Consider the following 27,900-nt stretch of genomic DNA (forward strand, 5'->3'; position numbering starts at 1 on the left):
CATTTATATTTATACATGCTTTTCTTGAATCATTCACCACTCATTTCGCAACCAAACTTTGATTCTGTACTTATGAAAAACCACCCATAATTCGATCTGTTCATTTTATTTCTAAAATAACATACAATAAGCTTTCTTTAGGCATGCATAACTAATTTGGTGTATAATTGGTATATAAATCCAATATATAATTGGAAGAGTTCATTGTATTTAAGCTCTATATTATTAGCACGTTTTTACTCCTTTTCCTTTATAATTGCAGATTGGATAATGGAAGAATTGATTCACCAAATATGGTTAAAATATAAAGCATTTGATCTAGAATGTCCTGTGAGTTACAAGAAATCATGCTGAGAATCCAGAATACTTCCGAAAAATGACAATTTCCATACTCGGTTACCTCAAAAAGTCATTTACTGAAACTTCAGCTACTGTACCTGCAAAGTTAAAACACTGGAAAGTTCTGAAGAACTAAAGAAGTAAATTCTTTATGAAAAAAATGAATTTTTCTCGAGCAGAAAATTCTTGCTTTCTGCTTCTCTTGGTAATCTTTCAAGTTATATTCGTCTTGATACTTTACCGAGGCAGCAGTTCAGTTTTATTTCAGGGTCATTTAGAAATACATAAGTCATTGGACTATTCAAAATCAGAGGATGTCTATATAAATCTTAGTTTATTTACTCCTGCTCCTCATAAGTCCACTATACAGACTTGTACACCACAGTCAAACATACTTGGTATGTATAAAATGATACATTTTTTTTCCGGTTTCCTTAATAAGCTGATCTGTGACAGTATGATTTGACTAGCATTTGGAAGCTATACTTAGTTATTTTTGTTCTTCTGTGACAACTCTTGCCTATCAATGGTGATTAGACGTGCACCATGTTATACAAGATCCTAAGACTTACTAGACAATAATTGGTATAAATTTCCCGTATTCATTTTCTGGAGGTCACTCGTTGCAAACATGACTGCTACTACTACAGTATGCATTAATAGCTGCTGTCGCTGTTTGCTACAAGGTAGGTCAAAATAATACAGACTAATTTTGTAAAATGACAGTTTATTCATTTGACTAGGCTTATATTTCATTCCAGTCATACCTGATCCTGTTTACAGACATCCCAAAAGAGTAATAAGATTAAAACATAACATAATGTAGTAAAATGATAATCTCAGTTACTTTCCTTTCCCATCTCTGGCAAAACAGTAAGTACAAGTCTTTTTATTGTGTTACAAATTATTATTTTTTTTACTCAATTATACATTGTTTTACTTGCACTAATGCATTAAGAATAGATTTGGAGGAATATTTCTGTAAACCTTTTGTTTTTAATTTCAGTAGTTGTGTCCATAGTGTTTATACTCTGGTATTTTGTTTAAATACAAAGCAGAGATAACAGTATGGTAAAGTAAATAGAAAGGCAAGGGAACCATAATACAATATATCCTCCATTCTATTTCACTAAGCTTGCCCAACTCATTTTGTTTAGCAGTCAAAATGTGCCAGCTAGACCAACTGTTTCCTGAATTTTACTTCTGTTTGGAAACCATTAATTTTGCAGTAAAAGTATGTATTTCAATGCTATTATGAATTTCCAATCCAAATACAAGACATGTAATATCTGACTTGATCTGAATGGTTTAGTTAGAAATTGTATTCTATATAATTTATATATATTATGTGATTTTACTTACCATGGAAAAATGTGTATACCTAGATTAAATATGATAGAACTGAAAATTCAAATACTTTTGTAATAAAGGTGTTTATTAACTTTTTAATAAGTATTTATACAGATTTTCACACAGAAAAAAAACTTTAAATTTGACATGGTTTAGTGTTTACAATAATAACGGTTTTCACTTCTTTTTTTATAACCTTTTCCTAATGTGACTGAAAGATCGGCTTCAGAATATCTTCCATTTTATATTAACTATTGCTTAGCATAATGTTCTAACATAGACAAATTTGTATAATTGATCCAAAGAAAATATATTGGAGCTTTGAAAATGGCTTGAGTAACTCATACTTAAAGAAATTTTAAGAGCTGTGCTGAAGGATAGGAGAGATGAGATCCAAAGTTCATGTGGGTTCCTTGTAATGCTAAAACGTTGTTTAATGAAATATTCAAACATAGCCAGTATTTTCCATGAGAGTACATTTAGAAATACTTCTAGAGAAAAAATAGTAAAAATCAACTTTTTTTCAGACGTGCTTCTTGAAATGTGAACAAATCTGCTAAGTTTTTCATAATTTTTTTTCTCATTTGTCAATCCATATTTTATGCAGTTGGACTCTTATCCATCACCTTTGATACACTACACAGTGAAAGAACAATTATCCACAAAAATCCGTATGTCCATTTGGGTGGCTGTTACAGTCCACCTCATTGTCTAGCCCATTATAAAACTGCTGTAATTGTACCATGCAGGAACTGTGAAAAGCAGTTGCACCAATTTCTCTATTACCTTCATCCCTTTCTCCAACGTCAACAGCTTAGCTATTGTATCTACTTGATTCATCAGGTAAGCCAAACTATTAAGCAAGTCTCTAGTTGAGCACAGATGGTATCTGATGATGCTGGAATAATTACATATAGTTCTATTGACTATTTTAGCAGATCTGGACAGGCCTTCCCCAGCTTCATATTCTGAGTCAATATGATTTGGAGACAAATCCATGATCCCTTGGGTCATCATTTCAGAGCTGTACCATATTCCTTAAGCTGGACATATCTTGAAAATTTCTTTAAAATTCAGGGTGATATTCAAGAGAAATATCTGCCTTGAAAGTAACCTACATTGAATATATTGTACAGACAAACTTTAGGAGCTGACCATAGGAAACGTTTTGTGACATTTTGTATTATGTCAAAGTATTTTTGTGACAATATTTTATAAAATTTTCCAAATTTTAATTTCATGGGAGTCATGGGTCCTGGATTTTTGACACATTCTGTAAGGTAGCCCATTTAAGGTATCCGTTTGGTTGAAACAGTTTTGCCTATTTCAGTTAAAGGTTATAGACACGAGTTTTAGTATTATATAGATTCTGAGAAGCCTAAATATATGGGGAGAAGACTGCCTTAAAGTCCTCATAAAGGTAGAAACTGTTCTATACGTTATAAAGAAAGATGAAATGTGAACGGTGATAACACTTTTCAAAATATGCATATTCCAATAAGTCAAACAGTTTCTATGTCAGTCTGCGAGAAACTGATTACAGCCTTATCCAAATTATTGTATTGATGTTCCTTTGAAATAATGTTCCATTTATATTTACTGTTAATATGAATAGAATAGAATAGAATAGAATAGAATAGAATAGAATAGAATAGAATAGAATAGAATAATAGAATAGAATAGAATAGAAAAGCTCATTTGAAAGTTGTTAGTGTTACTATTTAATTTTAGGGCATTTGGGGAAATATCTAATTGAAAATCAAACATGTATTTTAGAAATATTAAATGAAATGTGATGATTCTATATATTACAATGGACTCTCATCCAATTTACATGCATAGCTTTAGTGCAGTACAAGATCCGAGAACCAAATGGACCCTATACTTCTGTTATTTAGAAGAGTCATGAAGATCTGGCTTTTTACCAATGATTTCAGTGATGGACTCAATTGTGCTTTATTTTTAATATTTTTTTTATAATTTCTGATTATTGGAGCAGTCCAGAGTTCTTGAAGTCAGGCAGCATACGAATTTAATATATTCTATTTATTATAGTTCATTGCATAGTTAGCTAGATGTTTAGATTAAATTTGGCATTTATCCACCTATCAAGTCCTCCCAAAAAAACTGGGATAGGTAAATATATATATTTATTTATTTATTTGTCCTGATGATACTAAAAGTCTTGTCCGAGTGTTGGATGGTTTTTCTCGTTTCAAATTGTCCTTTATTGTTTTTATTACCTATTTTCCTTTCTGTTCTATTTTATCTGCTCATTGATTAGCCCGTTTATCTTGCATCTGAATGCTTCTAGTAAAGGGTGCTGAAGCTCATTAAACTTATGCACTTTATTGAAATTTAGTCAGAAAAACTGCTTATTTTTTTTTATTTGCTACATTAGACTAACATAGTTTCCTTCTACTTTGTGTCTTTTCCCTACCTCTTTCCCCAGTATTCAGATTGTATGTTAATCACAGATAAACCATTGATTTAATTTTTTTATGAATATAGGACTAACAAGTTACCCAATTTTCACAAGTACTGACCATCCAATACCAACACAACTCATCCAGTCACATCAGAAGCTTTTTGTAAAATGAATACAATACAGATGTTATGAAGAGTCATTGCTGTCAGACTCCATTGTTGTTATGTTACTTGATTGAGTGGCATGTTTTATTTCCAGGCTGGAACTGGTCCATTTAACAGAGCAAAGCTCCTTAATGTTGGCGTCCATGAGGCCATGAAAGACAATGATTGGGACTGTCTGCTTCTACATAATATGGATCTTATTCCAGAAAATGACTATAATCTTTATGTCTGTGATAAATATTATCCCAAACACTTATCCACTGCTATTGACAAGTTATATTACCGGTAATGTCTAAGAATATGAGAGTAAATAACTTATGAAATAAAATAATCTGAACAAATATGGTTTATTGAATATATTTACTAATTCATTATTTTAATAATGTATAATGAATAAACATATATTTATATGCACTCTCACTTTTTAAAAATTAATTCCAGAACCTTTTCATTTTCTGTCCAGGAGGTCTGTTTTCATTTGGATTGAATTTATATATTTTTTGAATAACATTTTAAACATTTAGGAATTATACTTAAGTATGGCAGCACATAAATATCTTATTTTTAAAAAGTTACTGCATTAGCTTATTTTATTTGACACTCAAGCAATGATTCAGATGCTGAAATATTTATCTAGTTGTGTTTTAAACTCTGATACTGAATATAATTATTTAGATGTCAACCCTATATATCTAAAAGGATTTATATCTACTTCAGAATTATTTAGAGAATTTGCTTTTAAGTTTATTGAAAACTTGAAGTTTCCATAATAATTCTTTCACAATTTAATTATTGCATAACTACCTTTTCTCTGGGTTCTAGGTCTCTTCTGTTATATTACCTTAACCACAACAGCTTGTAAAGTATATCTGCCTTAAAGTGATAATTGACCTAAAGTCACCTGTTAAGAATTTAAACATGTGTCTTTCTGGTCCCAGTCCAGAATTTTAACTGTTACAGCACATTGGTTTTCCTATGTTCATGTCTAGTTTAGTACAACAAAAAGCATCAACAATAGAATTTTAATTAATGCAATATATTGTACAGGTGTGAAAGGGCTGGAGTAAAGAAAAAGTATCCAAATGTATTTGCTTGTATGATGAATCCATGTGTCTTTACTTATAAAATCACACACATTACCTTAAGTTTATTTTTCTGTGCAGCCTGCCATATTCATCTGTTTTTGGTGGTGTTACTGCTTTGACCCCAGACCACTACATGAAGATAAATGGGTTTCCAAACACATACTGGGAGCATCTTGATGGAAATGATGACATTGCAGAAAGGTATTTATTTACTGAAATGTTAAGTATGTTCAAGCATTAAAGTTTTAAGCAAGATAAATATTGTGGGTATTAAACAAAGAAGCAACAAAGACATCCTTTTTTCATCAGATATTGTTAGCAAATATTATATATGTAGAAAGTATTCTCCAATCAAATAATGCCATTTTACACCTCTTCCTAAAATTGTTTGAAGAAAAATGAAGCTAAGGCTTCATTTTGTACTTACAACATATTATAAACATTATTTTTAAAGGTTGAAATGGATCTGAATATCATCACATATTATTGTCTTATTTATCTTGGCATTTCAAATTATCTTGGAACCGCTTAGAGGTCTGTAAAGCACTGTGAAGCGATATATAAGTCAAAGTGTTATTGCTATCTTCCTAAGTCCATATCAGTTAGATTATAATATAATAAATAGCTATTCAATTGGAACCGTGTCAAAATTATACGTTTTGAAAAATTAGCTTCAGTACCAAAACCTAAGAATTTTGTGATTTTATTTATTTATTTTAGTTCTGGGTGTGCACCGCCCTGAGTCCACTAGGAGAAGGGCAGTATATAAATTGAATAAATAAATAATACGTTTTGAAAAATTAGCTTCGGTACCAAAACCTAAGAATTTTGTGATTTTATCACAGTCCATACGTTAAATTAAAAGGTACTGTGCTGCTTCACTTCTATAGGCTCCTGATACAATAACCTGTCTTAGTGATGGAAGCCCTTAACTAAAAGTTAAGGGCTTCCATCTAGTTTAAGTGTCCATCTGATTATTTTGTTAGCATCAATAAATCCGGAATTATTAAGACTGGCTACCATCCAATATACGAAATGTTAAACTTTATTGTTGTTGTTTTTACTTTATTACTGTAATAAATACTTAAGTCCTTGGACCATTTTAAATCATGCAAATGCTAGAACTTCTTTGCTGTGTGTGATTTTACACAGTTACATACCTGAAATTGAAATATTCTTCCCATGCATCTTAATATTTTAGGATAAGCACAATTTCAACAAGTGCTTCTCACAAGAAAGTAAACTCGCTATATTTTGTCATTTGTCCATGCCTTTCAGAAGAAACTGCAATTCTAGCACAATTCTATCAAGCATATTCTGACATTCCTGCTGCATACCAGCTACTGCCAAATTATACCTGTCAGTTGTAATAGTTTCATTATTAACAATCACTTTGGAACATTAGATTATAGAAGATCTAATATGCATCCACTCAGTATTTAATCTATTTCCACAATATATCAAATTCTTTTTCCTTCAGCTAGTTCAAAAGGTCTAATTTAGATTGTCATCTAATAGAATTTAAAAAATGGGTAGGTTAATAAATTAAGTAACTTAACTTAAGGGAAGGCCACTGAAAGTTTGCTGCATTTTATTTCAAATGACTGTTTTATACCATTTCTCAAAATAATAAAAACTACAATATCCTCAAAAGCTTTTGAAGACCTCAAAATGGCTACCCTTAGAAAGTGCTTTATAATCAAGAAATAATATTTTCAGTATGATCAGTACCAGACATGCTTAAGTAGTTTGGTATATCATTTTATTATAAAAGATATAGAGTGAAACAATGGAATAATCTCAAAATTCAAAAATCAGGATATAGGTACCCTAACAAAATTGACTGCATCTCTTATAGCAATTACAATACTCCACATACCATAAAACAAAACTTTGGGCTGCCATCAACTTGTTTTCTAAGAATCTTTGTGTGACCTATATAGGGCCCAAAGTCAACGTTAGAAATACAGCCTATACTAGAGGCTAAGTTTTAAAAATATTTTTTTTTAAAAAAATCATATTTAAGGCAGAAACATAGCAAGTACTAAGGAACAGTTTGAGGAACACATAGATGTTATTAGTCTGCAAGGATATCCTCCTTGGGTTTTTTTTTTCTGCTAAAACACATTATAACTGAGTATTTTTCCTGCCACACATTGAATGGCTTTTTACTCCAAGAACTGCATTTTGAGTTCCGTTCATGAGACTCCTATATTTTTTAATTGCAGTTCTTTGCACCCTTTTCCTTCATCTAAACAGGGAGAGTCAAACTCCAAGACAAATTGTACAACATCACAGAAAATAAGAATTTGTACATACTGGAATTCAGTCAAAGTATTGGTGATAAACTCTTGCATTGTAAGATGCATTTTTTCCCATCTTTAATAAACATTATATCAAACTATATGAGTAGTTTTTCATCCGTTATGTGTAACTCCATTTTCAACTAATCTTTGTCTTCAAAACATTAATTTTCATATCCATATTCTATTTTACATACTATAACCTGACATTTACTTCATATAATTTGTTTTTTTTTTTGGCTTATGGCATCATCTGTAAACAAAAGTATATCTATGCTTCCATCTCCACTACTGTAAATGTTCCATATAGATTTTTCCATAAATGCATTAAATGACCAAGCGGTCATTGTACATAGTTTCTAACTTTCTGCTCAATGTTGAGCTATATATTAGCATCACATTTATATTTATACATGCTTTTCTTGAATCATTCACCACTCATTTCGCAACCAAACTTTGATTCTGTACTTATGAAAAACCACCCATAATTCGATCTGTTCATTTTATTTCTAAAATAACATACAATAAGCTTTCTTTCTCACATACTAATATAAATGACTTGCTGAAGAGCAAGATTCTTATCTGCTTATTTCCTTCCTGGTGCTGCACTTCTCCTACTACTCTGCCAACCACCTTTGATCAGGCACACTTAAGGACTAGTCTTACTTTTGCAGTCACTCTTGCAAAATTTCCCTTGGAGAAAATTAACAGCATGCTTTCAATTGTCCACACACTCATACAGACAATATCACCCAACCACTCCATAAATACACATGAAAACCAGTTTCAGAAAGAAAAAAAAATCTTCTCAAAAGACTAAAAAAAGGTGGTCAGCACTTCTTTAGCCTTCTCAAAAGACTAGAAAAGTGGTCAGCACTGTAAGGAATATTTAAAGCAAAAGATTTATTTTAGCCAGAAAAGGGAGAAGCATTATTTACTGTCTAAAAAGTAGTTGTCATAACTTTTTCAATTGTACATTTTCCTGTTTTCTTATTGAGGGAAGTAATTTTCCTATCATGTTTTATTTCAAAAAGGATCCATATAGCAGGAATGAAAATAATTCAGGTTCCTCTTCATGTTGGACGTTACAAAATGATGGGTTATGGACAAACAGCTAGCCCTTTGCTGAATCTAAAAAGGTGACTGCATTTATGTGTTTTTGTTTTCTTTTCTACTCAAATTCAGTCATCATTTTCGCTCCCTTATGTGAAGTATTGTTCATGTATAACATTGCAGATCAAATTCCTATCTGTCATTTTAAATTGAAGTAGAACCATCTAATGCAGTTGATCCAGAATGCAGTGACAGAATTGCTGTGGTTAGTCGTGAGTAACCAGAGCAGTTCCTGCAGCATTGATGTAATAGATCAATGTAAATACTGCTTCAATGCTGCGGGAGCTACTCTGGTTACCAGTAAATTTGTCAGTACAGCTCAAGAGGCTGATCACTACAGGTAGTCCTTCCTTTGTGACAATTGGGACCAGCAAATCCATTGCTAAGTTATTTTTTCATCACTGTCGTAACTTTGAATAGCTTGCCCTCTCACACAACAGTGACTGGTGGCCTTTCAGAAGGTGGAAATAAGGTTCTTCCGGAGGACCTTTGGTGATTAATTTTAAGCAGCAATGTTACATTCAATAATTGTTAATTTATTGTTCACATTTTCATTAAATTAAAAATATAATTAAAGTAGTAATATAATTGACTTGTATGTAAGTTCTGTAGGCTACCTAGGCTCCTTTAAACAATTGATTTTTTGAAGAAAAAAAATGTAGCCATTGGCAGGGCTAAATATTTTAACTAAATATCAGCCAGCCAGAGCAAATACATTTAAGTACAGTACCAGTAATATATATTCTGGAAGTGTGAATTGCGGCTTTATTGGAACTGCCAAACAGAAGTGCAGTGTGGTTAGTAATTGTATCATCTGACCTAGAAACTCCCCTCCATCTCCATTAGAACATGGAGTGTAATCCCAGTTCAAGTTGCATCAATGAGATCTTAGGACAAATGTTTTTCATAAAAATCAGGCTTCTCTGGCTATAATTTATTTTTTTTAATTAGCCCAAATGACTATATATGATTGGGGTCTCACCTAGATTACTTCTTAAACTCTGACATTATATTTTTGCATAATGAATGTTCCATTCATAAAGAACCTCTGATATAGAGTATGTCCTTAATATTAATTTTTCCTCTTACGAAGATTTCTCTTAAAAATATATTAGAAACAAGTTTCCATTTGCCTATGCTTGTTTTGTAATACGAGAAACTATTTCCTTTTGCCTTTCTAAAAAGTTAGTAATGAAACATTGTTTGATTTGCATTTCTATATGCAAAATATTCCTGGCTTATCTAAACTGGAATCTGCCTTTTCCTAGGCCTGCTGAATTGCATACTTCCCAAACATGGAAAGACGATGGAACAAATTCCCTTGTCTTCAAACTCTTAGAAAAGAAGAAAAAACATCTTTATACACACATTATGGTAGATATTGGAGCCACGCCAGCATTACCACCTCCAAGTAGAAGAAAAAGGAATAACACTTGATTTTGGCAACATCTGAAGCTTTCAAATCCTGGAGCTTTTTATAAGCTAACTCATCAGGAATGCAAGGAGGGGAAAGAGAACATTACTTTTGCATGCATTTGACCAAATTAAGCAGGAGCCTAATACAGGGTACTAAAGAAACCATATCTGGGGTAGATTGATTTTGCTTCATTGACATTAGCAACATATAAATTATCCTATCTTGTTCTGCAGTAAACCGTCAGGAGCTAGAAGCTATAGTTCTGCTATAAGAATTGTCAAGTACCAGCAACAAATTTGTCTATAAACAATAGCAAAATGTCTGCTGAATCCTTTGCTCTTTTCTAACTTGCACAAGTCTTCTGCATAGCAAATATTTTAAAAAGTTACATTAATGTTACTTATTTCCAATTTTTCAAGAAATATATGAATTTGGAATTGACTTATAGGTCTCCTTTTGAAAGGTTTTTCATTAGAAAATTCAGTTTTCTATACCCATATTTTAAGAAAGCTAATTTTTAATTATATTCAAGGTGTTATTTTAAAAATATTTTAGTGAATTTCAATAAACATCAATTTTAAAGTATTAATAAACATTGTGTAAGTATTTGAATGAACCAATTGTGTGCTTTTTTAACATTTCATTGGAGTCTGTTATTTTAAAAAGTTTGATATATTTGTGTAGACTGAAACTGATGAGACAGAATAGCTGTTTATCTATTTACGATATTTAAACATATGGAATTAACGGATATGGAGATTTACCTTGTATTATATCTCATATATATATATATAGCTCACTGAATCATCATAGCAGCCATCCTATAGAAAGGCAGAGTAGGAAATCTATAAATATTTAAGCAAGGTTGCTGTTTGTTCAAAGCACCAATGTTGAATCTATTTCCCTCTGTCCATTTGTAAATCAGTTGAGAAAATGATTGTTTGCCTTTCAAATTTATGTGGTAGCCACCTTGACAATATAAAAATAATCTGACTTTGAGTAGCTAGAACACAATTTATTTTTCTGCTCATTTTTTTTAAAAAATATGAGGTTTCACATTTAACCATAGGACCATTTGTATGTTTAGTACTAAGATCTCATATTCATTAGTTGCACTAATTGTCTCCCAGCTTTCCCCTCCCTCCTGAAGAAGAATCACTGTATTTTAAGACCATTCTGCACCCTAACCTTGCAAAGGTGTATGCTATCATTTTAATATCAATTTATCTACTTGTGTACTCTATGCAAATGTTTGGCTGTTACCTTTTGAAAAATGAAAAGCAGAGAATAATCAATTTCTTTTAGTAGTAAATTCTCACATTCTTAAACTAACATTTGGATAAATATGAAAACCGAGATCAACAGATGTTAAACTTTATTCAGCGTTTTATTTTTTCCTTGTTTAAGAAAAAAATTATGTATCATTCCTGTTTAGAATATGATGAGCAGTTCAACTGAAAAAAAGACATTTTAAAAAGTTGGATTGAAAAAAAGTCTTGCTTCATTGAAAAATTAACAGTTGAATTGTTCTTATATCTCTTCATTTCAAAAAAAATGCTCAGTAGAATTCTTTACAAAGGATTACTTTTATCCAAAGAAAGTCTTTAATTTCAATGTTGTCTTATAGCTCAAAAGTAACTAACAAATCTATCAGTTTTAAAAACATTCCATGTGTAAAGAATTTGAGTATCCACCAACAGAAAACGAAATATTTCACTGCTGTAGCTCAAGTCATTATTTTTTTTTGTCCATTTGAATAAAATTTATTAGCCATAAGAAATGGTTATGAAAACTTAAGTTTGCCTTCCAAAATCCACTGTAATATTTGTATATAAAAGATTGTATTCTTTTGAAAGCAGTTTATAGGAGCACGAATTTAGCCCATCGGTCTTCCATACTTGAGACACCTGACGCAAGAGATTCATTCTGAGGAGATTTTAATGTTGGGAGGTAGGAGAGAAAGAGAAAAAATAGGTCATATTAAGTCATATTAAAATGCATAGTTAAAATGCACCTCAAGAGGCTGTATAATAAGCAATTTTGTTTTCAATCCATCCATTTTCAGATATACACAGTGTCTCCCAAACATACTGTATTTATCAGGAACACAATCCACAGTCTAATTTTTTTCATCACCAATTATACTCTTCAATGGAATTTGCTTCATAGACACCGTTTGCTTAACTCACCTCTGGCCATTTGCCTCATTGCCTTGGTCTCTGGTATGAAAAATCATAGTGTACTTGGCTATACTGGGAGAAGGTCGGATTATCTTCATTTTCTGCATTTCAACCCTGAAAACAAAAATGTGACAATTTGTGAGTAATGACAAGTTGTGAAGTGCAAGCATTATGGTAGAATAGAGAATAAGATGGAGAGCTACCTGGCCATTGTGCTTGCTGATAATGACTAGGAAAGCACACATGAAAGCAACCATGAACATGAACTCAACATTCCAGTCCTGAAAAGAACCTCTAGAACAGCGATGGCGAACCTTTTTGACGTTGCGTGCCAAAAGTCCGAGCGTACGAACCATCGCACGCTCTCGCGGGCCAGCAGCCATAATGCAATGGGGGGGCCATTTGTGCATGCGCACATGACCCCCCCACCATGCTCTTAATGCGCATGCACCTCACATTGCACATGTGCACATGCAACCCGCACTGCGCATGTGTGCGCCCACCACGCATGTGCCTCCACTTTTTCCAAGAGGGCTGGCGCGCCTCTTAACGGAGAACAACCAGTTACTGGCCCGTTTCCTGGCGAGACAGCTGTTCCCAAGCCAGTGGCAACGCTCTCGGCGCCGCCACCTCAGCAGCGCAATGCGCTGACCGGGGAAGCTCACCCCTCCACCTTGGGCCTGGCATACAGCCGACAACCCGGGAGATGTGTCACCCAGTGCAGCGCTCTTCCCTGTGGGCTGCCTGCTCACCCACCCGCCAGCCGGACTGGTCTGAAAGTGGCGCGTCACCTTCCACCCGGCCGCCAGCTCCTTGACCCGAGCAGAGGCTGCTGGTTGGAGGGAGGGGAACTGCAGTGCTGGGCTGCCGCGGCTGTGAATACCAAGGCATAGTTAGAATTGGAAGAAAAGGCTGTGTGGCTATGGTGGAAAGAACCAGAGCAACACCCAGAAGTTTGGATGAGAAGGAGTGAGCGAGGTGGTGGCTGCTCTCACTGGTAAATGAGCCCACCATGCCAATTTGCGGGCTCAGTTACTGGCGAGAGCAGCCAATACCTCACTCGCGGGTGTGAGGTGACACGCCACTTTCAGGCCAGTTTGGGCACGGACCTAGAGCCGCATGAGGACGGCTCACCCGAAAGAACTACAGCAGAGCCTTGCAGCTTTTATCTGCCAGCTGGCCTCTGGGTAATGCCCCTCCTCTCCCCTTCCCCTTCCAGCAGTGTACTGTTTTTCCAAACATCCAGGCCAGGCTGGGCAGCAATTCCCAGGGAGGCGCCCCGATCGAGGAGGCTCAGGCTTGCATAAACCGCTCACGCCCCTTTCAAAATAGCCACCCGGCGCTTCTCTCGGGCGCCCAGGACTGGCAAACAGTTCTTCCAAGAAAGGGGAGGAGAGGCAGGCGCGCCAGCAGAGGCAGGCTTTGGCTGCTCATTCTGCTGCAACCCCGAACCCAACAATGGGTTTGGGTGGCAGCAGGAGTGGTAGGGGTTGAGCGATGGGCCCAACCACAGGTAGCGCGCACCCCCACCCGACCCCCACTGTTGTGCCGCCAGCTGAGCCAGGCTCTCTGGACATATGCCAAGGAAGGAGCCATGGGCTGAACAGCTGCCCACCTTGCCAGCAAATACTGCCCCGTGTACCTGAGCCAGCTGGTTACTCTTCCCTTCTCCCTGCAGCTGCAACCACTGCTGCTGCTCTTTTGGGATGGTGCGGCTGCGCAGGAAAAACACATCCCAAGCGACCCACGTGGCTGGTGAAGTAAGCCAAGAGGGGTGTCTTGGCCCGCTTTGATGGCGGCCATGGGGTCATCTGAGCAGGCAGCCGACCAGCACCCCGCCCTCACCGGCTGCTGGTCCACCGGTGGTCCGGACGGCCTGGGACCGCGCAAGTAGCTCGTGCAGGCAGGGAGGGAGGGAATCCCTGGCTTACCTTGTTCTGTTCCCTTAGGAGGTGACCGCCAGGATTCCCTCTCTGCGTCTTTTGGCACACGTGCCAGTTGCTGGTCTTTGCGTGCGCATGCGCGCCAGAAACCAGACCAGCTGGCTGGTGCGCATGCGCACTCTGGAAACAGAAAGATCGCTTTCCTGGAGTGCTTATGTGCAATGGGCAGCTGCTCTTCCAATTTCCGGCACGCCCATGCACATGAAAACCAGGTGGCCGGCATACCGGAACTCAGAAGAACAACGGGCGATGGCTCCTCGTGCCCGGAGAAATGGCTCTGCGTGCCACTTCCGGCACTAGTGCCATAGGTTCGCCAACACAGCTCTAGAATAAAGGCTGTTTCTCAAATTGCACATTTTACTTCCCTTAAATCTAACTATAATGCTATATGAATGAGAATGCAGCAAGCACAGAATGAGCACTACATAAACTGCCACTGAAAAGTGGAAACCGCACAATTTTCATGAATCCCACTTCCTTCTCTCCAAAAGTCCTATATTGAAGGCAGAAAAATCCTATGGCACTTTTCTGGATTAATGGATGAAAATAATAAAATTTTGCTTTAGGGAAGGACAATCTTAGTACAAGCTGCAATTGCATATTAAGACTAATACTACATGTTTAATTTGGAAGAGGTGTATCAGAATACACAGGAATACAAGCCCTGAATCTAGCTGTAATTCATTAAAATAATGCCTTTTTCCAGAATCATGCTGCTTTGGGGAAGCGTTCACAGCAGCCAAGTGATCTTGGAAATATACAACCGCTTTAATGAGTTCTAGATGATGCATTTGTGCTCCAAAGTACCTCTTCTGAGTCAAATACCAAATTTGCACAGCTGAATTATATACAACAAATTCATGCTGATGAAGTGGTAGATAAGATCAAAGTTTTCTCCCTCGGTGCACCCCAACCAATGTTCAAGGAAGCTGAATTATGGGAAATTTGTGAAGGTAGATAAAAAATTTGTAATCCGTGGAATACATTGCTAGGGATGGCAATTAAAGCAGAGAGTTTTAATAACATTAAAATAATAGAGGATAAGGCTATTGATCACAACTACTAATCAGGTACTTTGTACCAATCACTGGGATATATAAGTAGGATAATGCAACTATTTATATACTTGTCAACTTGGAAATAAATTCCTGAACTAGATGAGTTTTTGATCTATTTCAGAACTGCCTTTCCTAATCTTAATTCTCCAATTGCTGAAGCTTCTAAAGTGAAATAGCTTGAGTGGGATGTGAAATAGAGAAAACTGCCTATTAATTTGTTCCTGCACTTCACTCTGCAGCTGATTTTCTGTTTTTCAGGATTCCAGATGAGTTTTTATTCTTAACAAAATGAAAGAAGAGGCCTGTAAAGAATGGAAAACAGAGCAGGGAAAATTGTTCACATACATGTTACTTTTCTGCCTTTTAAATTTGCCTTTGAAACCGCTTTTCCCTAGAAGTAGCAACCATGTGTAATATATGTAATACTGCCAATAGTGAGCAGAATAATTCATATTAAATTGTGGTGTGATGGAATAGGTCCTGGGCTAGAACATAGGAAACTCAGGTTCAAGGCCATTTTAACCATAATAGCCACATCCTGTTACTACCTCTTATCCCATTTCACTCTGCAAAGCTATGAGAAGAACTGAAGGCAGGAATGCTATGCATGCCACCTTCAGGTCCTAGAGGAAAAGCAAAATAGACCTCATATATAAATAATTAATCACTGAAATTGTTCCTGCACATTTTATCTAACATGGCCAATAAGTCCTGAAATCTGGGCAGGCATTATGTTTTCTTAGCTTATCACAAGTGACTGAGACTTGTTGCCATACTAGATGTTATTTACCTGCCAACCATCTTTACCTGCCTAAAGCAATGAGGGGGGAAAACAAAACAAGGAAGTGAACCAATCATTAGCAAAAGCCTATGCTGAAGCCTACACTATGACCATAAGGGATGGTGAAAAGTCTGTAGTTGGGGCTCAGTTGAAAGAAGCCGGTGAATATATCATCATATATTACTGCATCGATTGCTGCTGTGGATGACCTGAGTGGGGAAGGGCAGTCTTTGTGACCCTATTAGGCTTCACAGGGGCTTTTGATCATTAACCATAGGATTCATCATGTAACATTTACAAAAGTTGAGGATTGTAGCCACTGTTTTATAGTTCTTAATTACAGTAACAGAGAGCCAGTTTGGTGTAGTGGTTAAAGTGCTGGCCTAGAAACCAGGAACTGATTTATAGTTCTGATCCCACTTTAGGCATGAAAAGTGGCTTGGTGACTTTGGGCCAATCACTTTCTCTCTGCCCAATTTACTTCATGTGTTGCTGTTATAGGAAAAATAGGAGGAGGAGGAGGAGGAGAATTATGTATGTTTGTGATTTGCTTAACACTACCTTTATTAGCAGCAAAAATATTGGTCCCAATTCTGGTCTTAACTCAAGGACTACTTGTATGAACATCATGGTCTTGTCCTTAACTGTTCCTGGCTACAGGAGAGAGAATGCAGGAAGGAAGACTGCCACTGATTGTACAGAAAAAATATAACAGAGACCAGATGTTTGAGAACAGAACCATCTCCACAGGGAGATGTTTTGCTTCTTGTCACTGACACTGTCAAACAGATTGGATAACTCTCTGTGGAGGATGTTTCAAATTCGACTGCTATATTGAGCAGGAGGATTCAATGGCCAAGACTTTGGATTAATTTCAGGAATACTGATAGTTTGCAAATTAACTCGGAATGGATTGACTAAAAGAGGGTGATGGAAGCGTCCTTATCTAGTCCAGTGTTTGCGAGACAAGTATTATATAGATGCGTTGAGGCAATTTTGGAAGATATAATTTCAAAACACTGCAAGGCACCAGATTAGGAGAGGCTGGTATCACAATTTATAGAATGAAAAACAGACTACAGCAAACAAAGCATTCTTGATTCTAGCATAGCACTTCTTTAGTATTCTCTCTTTTAAAAATGAGGACTGCACTATCTGTTCCTCTGAATGCTAAGTATTTATCTTCTTGCAAAACCCAGCTCTGTTGACCTTTGGGAAGAAAGACAAACAGAATGAACCAATTCTAAATGCTACATTTGCTGACAAGCAGAGCCAACAAAATCAGAAAAATCAGATGTTTCTGATGTGATCCTCAGAAGGATTTTATAATTGTGATTCATTTTACTGGAACTCTACTCTTACATTCCTTTGTTTTTTCATCTAGGTCTATGAGATCCTTCTGGTTGGACTACCAGAGCTCAGGTAGTTCAGAAGCCTTGCACAACTGTTCTGAAGGCTGTCTCTTGTTGTCTCCCCATGAATAGTCCATGCTCATCAGAAGCACATGCACAAAAAGCCAGAGACAGCCTTCAAAGCGTTATTTTTATTTTTTAAAAGTTGGTTTGAACATTTGTCTCTTAATAGTATCGTTAAACCCCAAAGCAGATACATTGCAGTTGTATTGTTCTGCAAAGGGCAATTATGGTAATGTGCAGACAGATACTACAACAAGCCTAAGACATCAACCTACAGTTGCATCGTAGGTTCCCATACATTGGCACAATTTTGAATGGTTTGATTGTTTATTGTTTATCTGTTGTTGAATGATTCCCAACTTCCACTAAGAGGGCAGCATTACTTTCTTGCTGCTTCATGGAAGAAGAAACCTGAAATAATCCAAATACAGAGGGGCGATTAAAAAAACAAGTAACAAGAAGGTTGTTTGCGGTTATGCCAAGCAGTGCTAAGAAAATTATTTCATATAAGTGCAGCAATCCTAGTTAGTGGAGTGGACTTCCAGTTTTTAAAAAAGTCAAGACACACTTTCCTATTTCTGATTAAGCTTCCTGCATGCCAACTCTGATCTCGGTTTCCAGACTCTCTTAAAATAAATTGCCTTAACAAAATGTGAGTCATACCACAGGAAAGATTTCCATCACCCACAATCCGTGCCACCCACTTTGCATTTGATTGAAATGTACCTGATTCGGAGGTCATCGTCCTCTCCTCCCCAGCCCCAGTAGTTGTTTGAAAATCCATTCACCTTCAGAAATTGCTCCCTTGTCAGAGCAGTTACACCGCCAAAGTATCCTTGGTAACGCAACCTATGAACACATATGCAGGGGCAGGAAAGTTATTTTTAAAAAATGGCATTTACATATTTATCAAAAACAGAAAGTTTGCAGAAGTCCAAGTTTTAAAACAAACACAAAAAAGCAGCAATACCCAGCAATACATTTTCCTAAGCTTTCCCAAGAAAGGTATGTCAAAGATTTGGGGCTTTTACTATATCAACTAGCACTGCACGTTGATTTTGACAATGATGACAAGTCTCTTCATTACCCTTTGGGATTATAATGAACCTATTCTGAACTGGTGGATTAAACTCATATACTAAGCACCTGCATCTAATTTATCTCTCTTGTTGGGAATCTGGGGAAAGGGGCCCTTTGAAGCCCCTTGATTAATTCCATATGGCATGAGATTCACATTCACTAAATCACAGGATCAAGGAGGTGGTTCGTCTATCTGATTCAATTTATTCACTTCTGACTCATTCTACCCTGAAAAAAAAGTTAATATTATACCTCTTGACTTAGAATAATGGCTGGTCCAATGGAGAATCATGTAAATCAAGGTATAAGAATTATGCATCTTTACCTACTTCAGTAGCAAGTAGAGAAAAAGGAAAAATAAAGGAGTTGATACTGGTTGGGCTTTCTTTCTTTAAAGTCAGCAGATACTAACAAGTTAGCTTAATCCATTGTGGTAATATAGAGGCCCTGTGGGGCTGGTTCGGATTATAGTGAGTGCTCCTTTCCCAAAACAAAACATTCCTCTAAAGTAGGGGTCCCCAAACCCCAGACTGCAACCTGTTCAAAACCAGGCCACACGAGTGCACAAGCATGCACGGGCAAACATGCATGCTTGTGCACGTGAAGCTCCACTAGCATGAGCCTTAGTGCTCACATACAAAGCTCCATTCGCACAAATGGAGCTTTGCACATGAGCACAAGTCCCCTTCGCTTAAGCACCCTTAGCTTGTGCGAATGGAGCTTCACACACAGGCGCAAGTGCCCACTGCTCACCTGACTAAAGCTTCGCCTGTGAGCCGAAGTGTGCAAAGCTCCAAGGGAGTTGTGCACACGCGCATGAGCCTACCACATTAAGTCAACCAACCATCTAACAAAAATTTTGCTACACATTATAGAGGACTGGCCAAGATGATCCTTGAAACCCCTATCATAGTGATGGCTAAGCTTTTTGCCATCACATGCCAGGAGGGGGGGGAGGTTAGCACAGGTGCGTGCCCACATCCATAATTCTATGCGCCCCGCCCTGCGCATGTGCACACAACCCCCCTCCCCCCTCCTCCTGGCACACAATGGCCTGGTAGTCCCGTTTTTCTTTCTTACCTGGCTCCAGATTCTCTCTATGCATTTGGGGAGCACGAAAACAGCCTTTCCCACTCCCTTGGAGGCCCTCTGGAGACCTGAAATGGCCCATTTCCCAACTCCTGGTGGGACAGAAAGTGACGTTTTTTGCTGTCCCCAGACTCCAGAGCCTCTCTAGGAGTCTGTGGAGACTGGGGACAGCAAAAAATGTCACTTCCTGTCCCACCGGGAATTGGGAAATGGGCCGTTTCAGGCCTCCAAGGGAGTGGGAAAGGCTGTTTTCGCCCTCCCCAGATACATAGAGAGGATCTGGAGCCAGGTGACAAAGAAAAATGGGTCTTCCCTACCACCACCACCCAGACCTCCGGAGGCAGGAAACAGACTGTTTCCCTACTTCTGGTGGGCCCAGAAGGCCCAAAAATCAGTTGGCCGACACACACATGCGTGCCACTGATATAGTTACGCATGCCACCTGTGGCATGTGTGCCATAGGTTCACCATCAAGACCCTATCATATCCATAACTTTATGACAGGAGGTGGAAATGCTGCAAGGTTGACAACTACTCATCTTCTAGTACAGCGGTTCTCAACCTGGGGGTCGCGACCCCTTTGGGGGGTCGAACGGCCATTTCACAGGGGTCGCCAAAAGCCCTCTCTCGCCGCCCCCCCACGCCTTCACTCACCCTCACTCTCTGCTCTGTTGGATCGCCGGCCATTCGTTTACCCCACCCACTCCCAATCTATTGCTGCCTCCGATGGCTAGAGGAAAAAAAACTGTTTAAATTCTTGCCGCGGGGCTTCAAAGGGCCGCCCTATAGCCAGTGGTGCAGCCGAACCATTTGTTAAATTGCTGGCTTGCCCCGCCCCTCCACTATTTATTGCCAATAAATAGTGGTGAGCGAGGGGCGGGGGAGCCAGCAATTTAACAAATGGTTCGGTGTTTTTTTGTAATTTTATTGGCCCCCGGAGCTTCAGCATAGGCTAATTAGCCCTTGCTTAGATCGGCTCCCGACCCCCAGCTGATTTGCTCTCAGCTGTTTTGCTCAGGGCTCTGCTCCTTGCTTGCAAAGAGTGCTGATTTTTTTTCCCCCTAGCTATACTGAAAAACGAAAGAGAAAGTAAAGCAGGCTGTTGGCTTTGCACCTTGGAAAATTAGGCAGGCAGTTTTCTTTTTTTTTTCCTCACCAAAAAAGGTAGGTGCAAACAACGGGAAATTTAGGGAAAAAGAGGAGATTTTAAAACACAAAAGAAAAGAGCTCTATTTAACTAGGGAATTGTAATAATTGAGATACTATTAATTGTATATTGTGTTGAAAGCAGAAATGGTTAAGTTGTGGTTTGGAGGAATATATGGGGGAAATTATTTGGTTTATTATTATTGGTAAATATAATTAATTGATTTGTAAGAAATTAGATTGCATGGAAATAATTGGAATATTCATGTTCATATTGATTAATATACAAAAAAGGTAGTTATATAACTAATTGATTTATATTAAAATGTTGAATTTATATTAAACAACTAATATTACATAATTAACCAATGTGAGGATGGATATAAAAATAGATGACAATGGGAAGGGGTATAATATAGAATAGAAGGGAAAAATTGGATTTGATTAAGATTAGAGATGAGGATGAAGGGTAATATTGGTTTTTTACAAAAATAGATGAGGAATAAATATGGCAAAAAGGGAATACAGAAATTGTAAATTTAATTGAAATGACTAAACACTGTTTAAATTTATGAACTGGCCAAATACTCTGTTCAAAGAAAATACATTGTATGTTTGTATGTATGTTTCTAATTATTGTTATTTATTCATATTTGTTCTCTTTTATTCTTTAAAGTTTAACAATTCATTCTTTATCTTAATATCTTTATATTTGTTTGGGGTTGGCTTTCTTCCCTTTCATCTTTTTTATTGTACAGCAATCTTTCTCCTCAAACCTACCACCTCTGTCTTTTCTTTCCTTCTTACTTTCTCTTCCTCACCCTCTTCTCCTCCTCCCTACTTCCTCTTCCTTTCTCCTTCTCCTCCTCTCTTCCTCCCTCTCTTACCCTCACTCCTACTCTAATTTCCCTTCCCTTCCTTCATCCCTCTCTATTGCTGTATCCTTTTATGCATATGGACTACTCAGAGGGCTGAAAAAGTTATTTCTGACTGGTCCTCGCACTTTTGACCAGTCTTCGAACTTACGACTGTCCTCACATTTTATGTTTTTGCCCTATCTTGTCATCATGGTGAAGAGAAGCAGTTGTGAAATGAGTGACACATTGTTAAGAATGCTACAATGGGCATAAATGATGACCAGTCATAAGTGCGAAGACCGGTCAAAAGTGCGAGGACCTGTCAGAAATCACTTTTTTCAGCCCTCTGGGTAGTCCTTTTGTGCATATGGACTACTCAGAGGGCTGAAAAAGTTATTTTTGACTGGTCCTTGCACTTTTGACCAGTCCTCGAACTTACGACTGTCCTCACATTTTACGTTTTTGCCCTATCTTGTCACCATGGTGAAGAGAAGCAGTTGTGAAATGAGTGACATGGTTGTTAAGAATGCTGCACGGGCATAAATGTGAGGATGGTCATAAGTGTGAGGACCAGTCAAAAGTGCGAGGACCTGTCAGAAATGACTTTTTTCAGCCCTCTGAGTAGTCCCTATACACATAGCCATGGCCACCCAGTCACATGACCTCCAAGCCATGCCCACAAAATAAGCCACGCCCACAGAACCGGTAGTAAAAAAATTTAGAACCCACCCCTGGTTGGGGGTCACCACAACATGAGGAACTGTATTAAAGGGTCGTGGCATTAGGAAGGTTGAGAACCACTGTTCTAGTACATGAGTGATTATGAAGGGTGTTGATTATGATAAATGATAAGCGCACCCATCAAAGTTCAAATATGTGCCTCATCAAATTGGTGCTTAACCCAAAAGATTCAAAAATTAGTTACAACCAAGTTGCCTAGAACAGTGACAAATAACAAATAACAGGTGGACCAGTAAGCAGCATAATTTGTTCCATGGAATAGCAGATGAACCTATTCCGCAAGCAACTAGGAGTTTTCTAGTCTTCTTCATACTTGAATTCAGAAGTATCCATGTATTTCTTAGAGCCCTACCATACAAAGTGAAACCGAGTAGTGAATGTCAAAGTACAAGACAGGGGATGTGAGATCTGTCCATCGTTCTGTTCTGGCCAATATAGTTGCCAATGCTTGCTTTAAAAAAGAACTTTTTTTTGTTGTTGGCCAAAGTTAATATGATTTTAATATTAACTTTGGCCAACAACAAAAAAAAAAACATGTGGTAGGTCAAAATAAGAATTTACCTTATCTGTGTCTAATTGTGGACATTTAAGTAAATTGTGGACATTTAAGTATGGGACGTGGTGGCTCAGTGGCTAAGACGCTGAGCTTGTCAATCGAAAGGTCGGCAGTTCAGTGGTTCGAATCCCTAGTGCTGCGTAAGGGGATGAGCTCCCGTTACTTGTCCCAGCTTCTGCCCACCTAGCAGTTCGAAAGCACAAAAAAATGCAAGTAGAAAAATAGGGACCACCTTTGGTGGGAAGGTAGCAGCGTTCCGTGCATCTTTGGCGTTTAGTCATGCCGTCCACATGACCACGGAGACGTCTTCGGACAGTGCTGGCTCTTCAGCTTTGAAATGTAGATGAGCACCACCCCCTAGAGTTGGGAACGACTAGCACACATGTGCGAGGGGAACATTTACCTTTATCTAAATAAGTCTTGCTCAGTTTCACATTTCACCACATCCATGATTCCTCAAAATAACAAAGCTGATTACACTTTAGCAATGGAAAACAAAACTGGGTGACATTACCTTGCCTGTAATGTGTATTATTTTAAAACAAAATGGAGCAAGTAAAAATTTAAGCCATACTTTATTACAAACACCATCATAGAGCAGTAGGTGGCAGCAATGGATCAGAAGACAGGAAGCTCAGATGACCCGGCACTTTCCCCTCCTTGTTAAAAAAGTTGCCACCTGAATTACATTGGCACTGCAATTGAACCTCCCTGAATCCCTGAATCCCAGGTAGAAACAGATGCTATAAATGCTGCCAAATGCTTCTAACCTTTTAGAAAGTGGTTAACACTTACTATCTAATTGTGAAATCCAGAATATTTTTTTTTCCCCTTTCAGGGGTGAGCACATCCAAAATTATATCACTTTTGGAAAATTCATATTTAACTATTTGAAACAATTAAAAGGAATAATGTTAAAAATGTTGACGCCTATGCAGAGGTTAGGAAGTCACATTCTGGAGATAACATGGTGAGAAAGGCAGGGTCCAGGCTGGCAAAAGAGTGAGAGATTACTGTATACTCTCCACTTATTTATTCAATCTAAATGCTGAAAATATATTAAAGGAATTTGAAAGAAAACACGTGTTTTTAAAATTAGAGGAAGACACATCAACAAAGTGTGTTATGGTGATGGTATTACTTAGGGAGCCAGTGGTGGGATCCTACCGGTTTAACAACCCGATTGCTGAGAGAGCTCGCGCTAGACATGCACTGTGCACGCAGTTTGCAAAAAATTGAACTTCCGCATTGCTGAGAGCAAGGAAAACAGCTGAGGAGTGGCAACCCACTTTGCCGCCCTGATGAGCTGGGCTTTGGAAGCAGAAATATAGGTGAGTATAACGCAGGGGCGGGCGGGCAGGCCCATTTCAAAGAAAGAGAGAACCAGTTCGCTCACGGCTGAAAGTCAGACCTAACGGTTCTCCCGAACCGGTAGAATCCCACCACTGCAGGAAACTAAAAAAGCAAGGATCTGAAAGCTCTAGTAATAAAAGTCAAGGACCACAATGAAAAAAATGGGACTACAATTACAAAGATCAGATAATAATGAGCCTTGTAATTGACAATGAAAAGATGTAACTGATAAACATTATAGTTTCTGCTTTTAGGATCAATCATCAACAGTAAAGGAACAAGTAGTCAAGAAATATACCAGTATCTAGCGCTTGAAAGGGCAGCCATGAAGGTCTTGGAAAACATATTCAGATGTTCTAATGTGTGTATGTTTAACAAAGATGAGAACAGTGCAAGCAATTATTTTCCCTGCAACACTGGTGAAAGTGAAAATTGGACTTTTAAGAAGTAGGATAGAAAAAGCATTGATGCTTTTGAACTTTAGTGATAGAAAAGACTCCTGAGAAAACCATTACAGGCAAGAAAACAAACAAATGGATCTAGAATTCACACTTGAGGTATGAATAACTAGGCTCAAACTACCCTACTCAAGACACATTATGCAAAGGTCTCAGGAGAAGGCTGTGAGGCTGGGAAAGGTGGAAGAAAAGAGAAGCGGACAGCCAGAAACAACCTGGGTAGGCTTAACAGTGGTGATGGGGGTGCCTCGGAAGAGGTCAAGGGCCAAGTTAGGGACAGATTATTTTACAAAAATCTATCTATATGGTTAAGAGTCCACACTGATTTGATGGTACAAAATTAATCATTGCAATTAGAAAAGGGAGATTCATCCCTAAGATTAAAGGAAGTTTGGAATACTGATTTTGGTAAAACTATAAAGGAGACAAAATGGCAGACATTAAGTGGATTTACTTCTAATTCAAGGCAAGAGCCTCAGTGAAAGATTACACTTTCCTGGAATTTTACCTTGGTTAGATTACTATACATGTGTCCTATTTATTTTTCTAAATGCTGGAGAAGATGTTTACAAAAGAAGTTTTTCATTTATGGTAGTCATGAGAAAATTATACTCTTCCACTTAAAATCTTCAGCATCTTCATTAGCTTCAAATACCTTCATTACTAAAAATGAATGTACTGCACTTATTTGATTGAAAGTAAAAAAAAATGAAAGAACTTATTGTTTACTTAAGTATAATGGCTAAAATAATAATAGGTGAACAACAGAACATCTTACAAGAGCTAACAAATGAGATGTGAGTCATTAAGGCTTCTTCGAGTGTCATGCTAGATAAGATTACAGATAAAGTAAAAAAAATCTGAAAAGAACCAAAATTTTGCCCATTTGGGCAGATTCCAGGCATTATTTTAAGACATCTACTTAAGTAAGGCTTTTTGTGTATGGCAAAAGTGAAGGGTTTTATTATTTATTTTTATCTACTTGAAATCTTTTGCAAAAACTTTTTTCCTCAATGCATTATGGAATTGTTATTCATTACTTATATATATATTTTTATTAACTAGTCTTCAGTTAAAAATATAAGGATTCCGTGAAATTGTCAGACCTCCAAAGTAGTCCAAACCAGAAAAACAATACTATCCATAATATTACCTCTATAGTAAGATTAAGGTAATATAATTTTGGAAGTCTGAAAGCAATTTCCTCTTCCTCCACCATTATGTCTCACAGACACTTTCTCCACTACCATTTCTGAGTCCAAAAGACTTTGGACTTTGGATATCTCTAATCAAACCATTATCTAGGTTGCAGTTCTTCCTCTTATCTGTCAAGGTTATTCTTGCAATCCATTAAATCAATATACAGTTTGGGGCATCTAGACATTTGCATGAAATTGGAAAATCCTCATTTTAGGTCACTAATTTCTAAATTGATTCAACTTGGACAATGCTAGTAATTCAGAGAACTAGTGACAGGTTCTAAATTTAGCTACACAAGATTTGTTACTTCAAAGCCAAGCAAACCAGGGTCAAAAATATAACTCATGGATATATTGAATTACATAAAAACACATTTGGTAACACATTATTTCTTACCTGTAACCTGTGCTGTTTCTCCCCACTACCAAGTGTTTTGGCTGACTGCCGCATACATAAATGTTGAAGTCGTTCTCTGGCAGCAAGTCCACATCATGGAAAATAAAACAATCCCAGTTCTCTTCTTTCAGGGCCTCCAGGTATCCCACATTTAGAAGTTTTGCTCTGTTAAACTTGGCATTGCCAGCCTGCAAACAATAAATAAAGATCAGCCTACAAACCAGTGTGGGTTTCAAAAATTTTTACTACCGGTTCTGTGAGCGTGGCTTGGTGGGCGTGGCGTGGCTTGGTGAGCGTAGCGTGGCGTGGTGGGCGTGGTTCGTGGGCGTGGCAGGGGAAGGATACTGTAAAATCTCCATTCCCTCTCCAATCCAGAGGAAGGTTACTGCAAAATCCCCATTTCCTCTCGATCAGCTGGAATTTAGGAGGCAGAGAATAGATGGGGGCAGGACCAGTCAAAATTTTTACTACCGGTTCTCCAAACGACTCAAACTTTCCGCTACCTGTTTTCCAGAACTGGTCAGAACCTGCTGAAACCCACCTCTGCTACAAACAATAAATATATATCAGCTTATTCTATCTACATCAAGCACTCTCACAGCATCCTTTAAAAGTCAAGGCAATCAACACCCTGCATGGGTATAAAACCAAGACCTCTTGTCAGGTGTGCTTCCTTCAAAGTCCAGGAAAGAATGACTCAAACTCCATTGTTTATAGAGAAAGGTACTTTTACTAGAAGATGAAGTGAACGCAACCAAAGGAAAGCAGAATCTAAGGCAATACGCGCGAAAATTGCATATAGAAAGCATCCCCTCCCACTGTCCACCATAAATCATCCAATCCAAAGGTCTCCCAGGGGTCAAGTAGAAGCACACATCTGGCAGCGTCATCAATCAGAATGCCACGACTGTTGGCCCGATGGCAGCTTCAAAGATACAATCCGGTGGCTTAACTATCGGTTTCGTTTTCCTCTAGCACTCGTCCCCCCCTCATGCTACCTAGCTCTCCCCCCTCCCGTTACTATGGCAGCCAAAGCAGAAAAGGTGGAGGCTGACACCTCTGTTTCTCCTGGCTGCCTCCAACAAAACCCAGGGCAGCTGGACCTATTTCTATTTGACTCTTTCTCTCAAGTCTGCGAGAAGATCTCCTTCTGTCTGAGGTTGCAATGTCTTAGTCAGATTGATCCTGACCCTACTGGTCTTTTGTAAGGCCTTGAAGACATCACCAAGCATAAGGGTTGGAACATGTAGCAGAGCCCATGGGATGGCTATGTAAATGGGGGTTTGGGGTTTTATATTGGCAACCGATTATGTATTTATTATTGTGTTTATTTTTTTTTAATTCATTTATTTCATCAAGCATGTATTTTATGACAGACAAGTGTAAGCATAATTATAAATACATGAAAAGGATATGAATAAAAGAAAACATTAGGACAGGGACGGTTG

At 37.7% G+C, this 27,900-nt stretch overlaps 2 protein-coding genes across 3 annotated transcripts in view; one reads left to right on the plus strand and one right to left on the minus strand.

Annotated features, from left to right (window-relative positions):
• Positions 1–315: 315 nt before the first annotated feature.
• On the plus strand, positions 316–10,811 carry LOC139316207 (beta-1,4-galactosyltransferase 3-like). Its single transcript, XM_070942782.1, has 6 exons — positions 316–737; positions 2,297–2,532; positions 4,376–4,566; positions 5,445–5,567; positions 8,704–8,808; positions 10,051–10,811. The coding sequence occupies exons 1-6, from the start codon at positions 491–493 to the stop codon at positions 10,217–10,219; spliced, it is 1,071 nt and encodes a 356-aa protein (XP_070798883.1). The 5' UTR covers positions 316–490; the 3' UTR covers positions 10,220–10,811.
• Positions 10,812–11,567: 756 nt separating this feature from the next.
• Positions 11,568–27,900, minus strand: part of B4GALT4 (beta-1,4-galactosyltransferase 4) — a 41,640-nt gene continuing 25,307 nt past the window's right edge. For both annotated transcript variants that reach the window (XM_070942783.1, XM_070942784.1), the window contains 4 exons: positions 26,453–26,640; positions 18,303–18,425; positions 12,389–12,493; positions 11,568–12,125 (listed from right to left, as the gene is read on the minus strand). In XM_070942783.1, the coding sequence (XP_070798884.1) occupies positions 11,993–12,125; positions 12,389–12,493; positions 18,303–18,425; positions 26,453–26,640 (549 nt within the window). In that variant the 3' untranslated portion in view covers positions 11,568–11,992. The remainder of the gene's footprint in view (positions 12,126–12,388; positions 12,494–18,302; positions 18,426–26,452; positions 26,641–27,900) is intronic.

The sequence above is a fragment of the Pituophis catenifer genome, unplaced genomic scaffold, assembly GCF_029215685.1.
Source record: "Pituophis catenifer annectens isolate HBS135680 unplaced genomic scaffold, rPitCat1.0.hap2 SCAF_4, whole genome shotgun sequence".
NCBI classification, from domain to species: Eukaryota; Metazoa; Chordata; class Lepidosauria; order Squamata; family Colubridae; genus Pituophis; species Pituophis catenifer.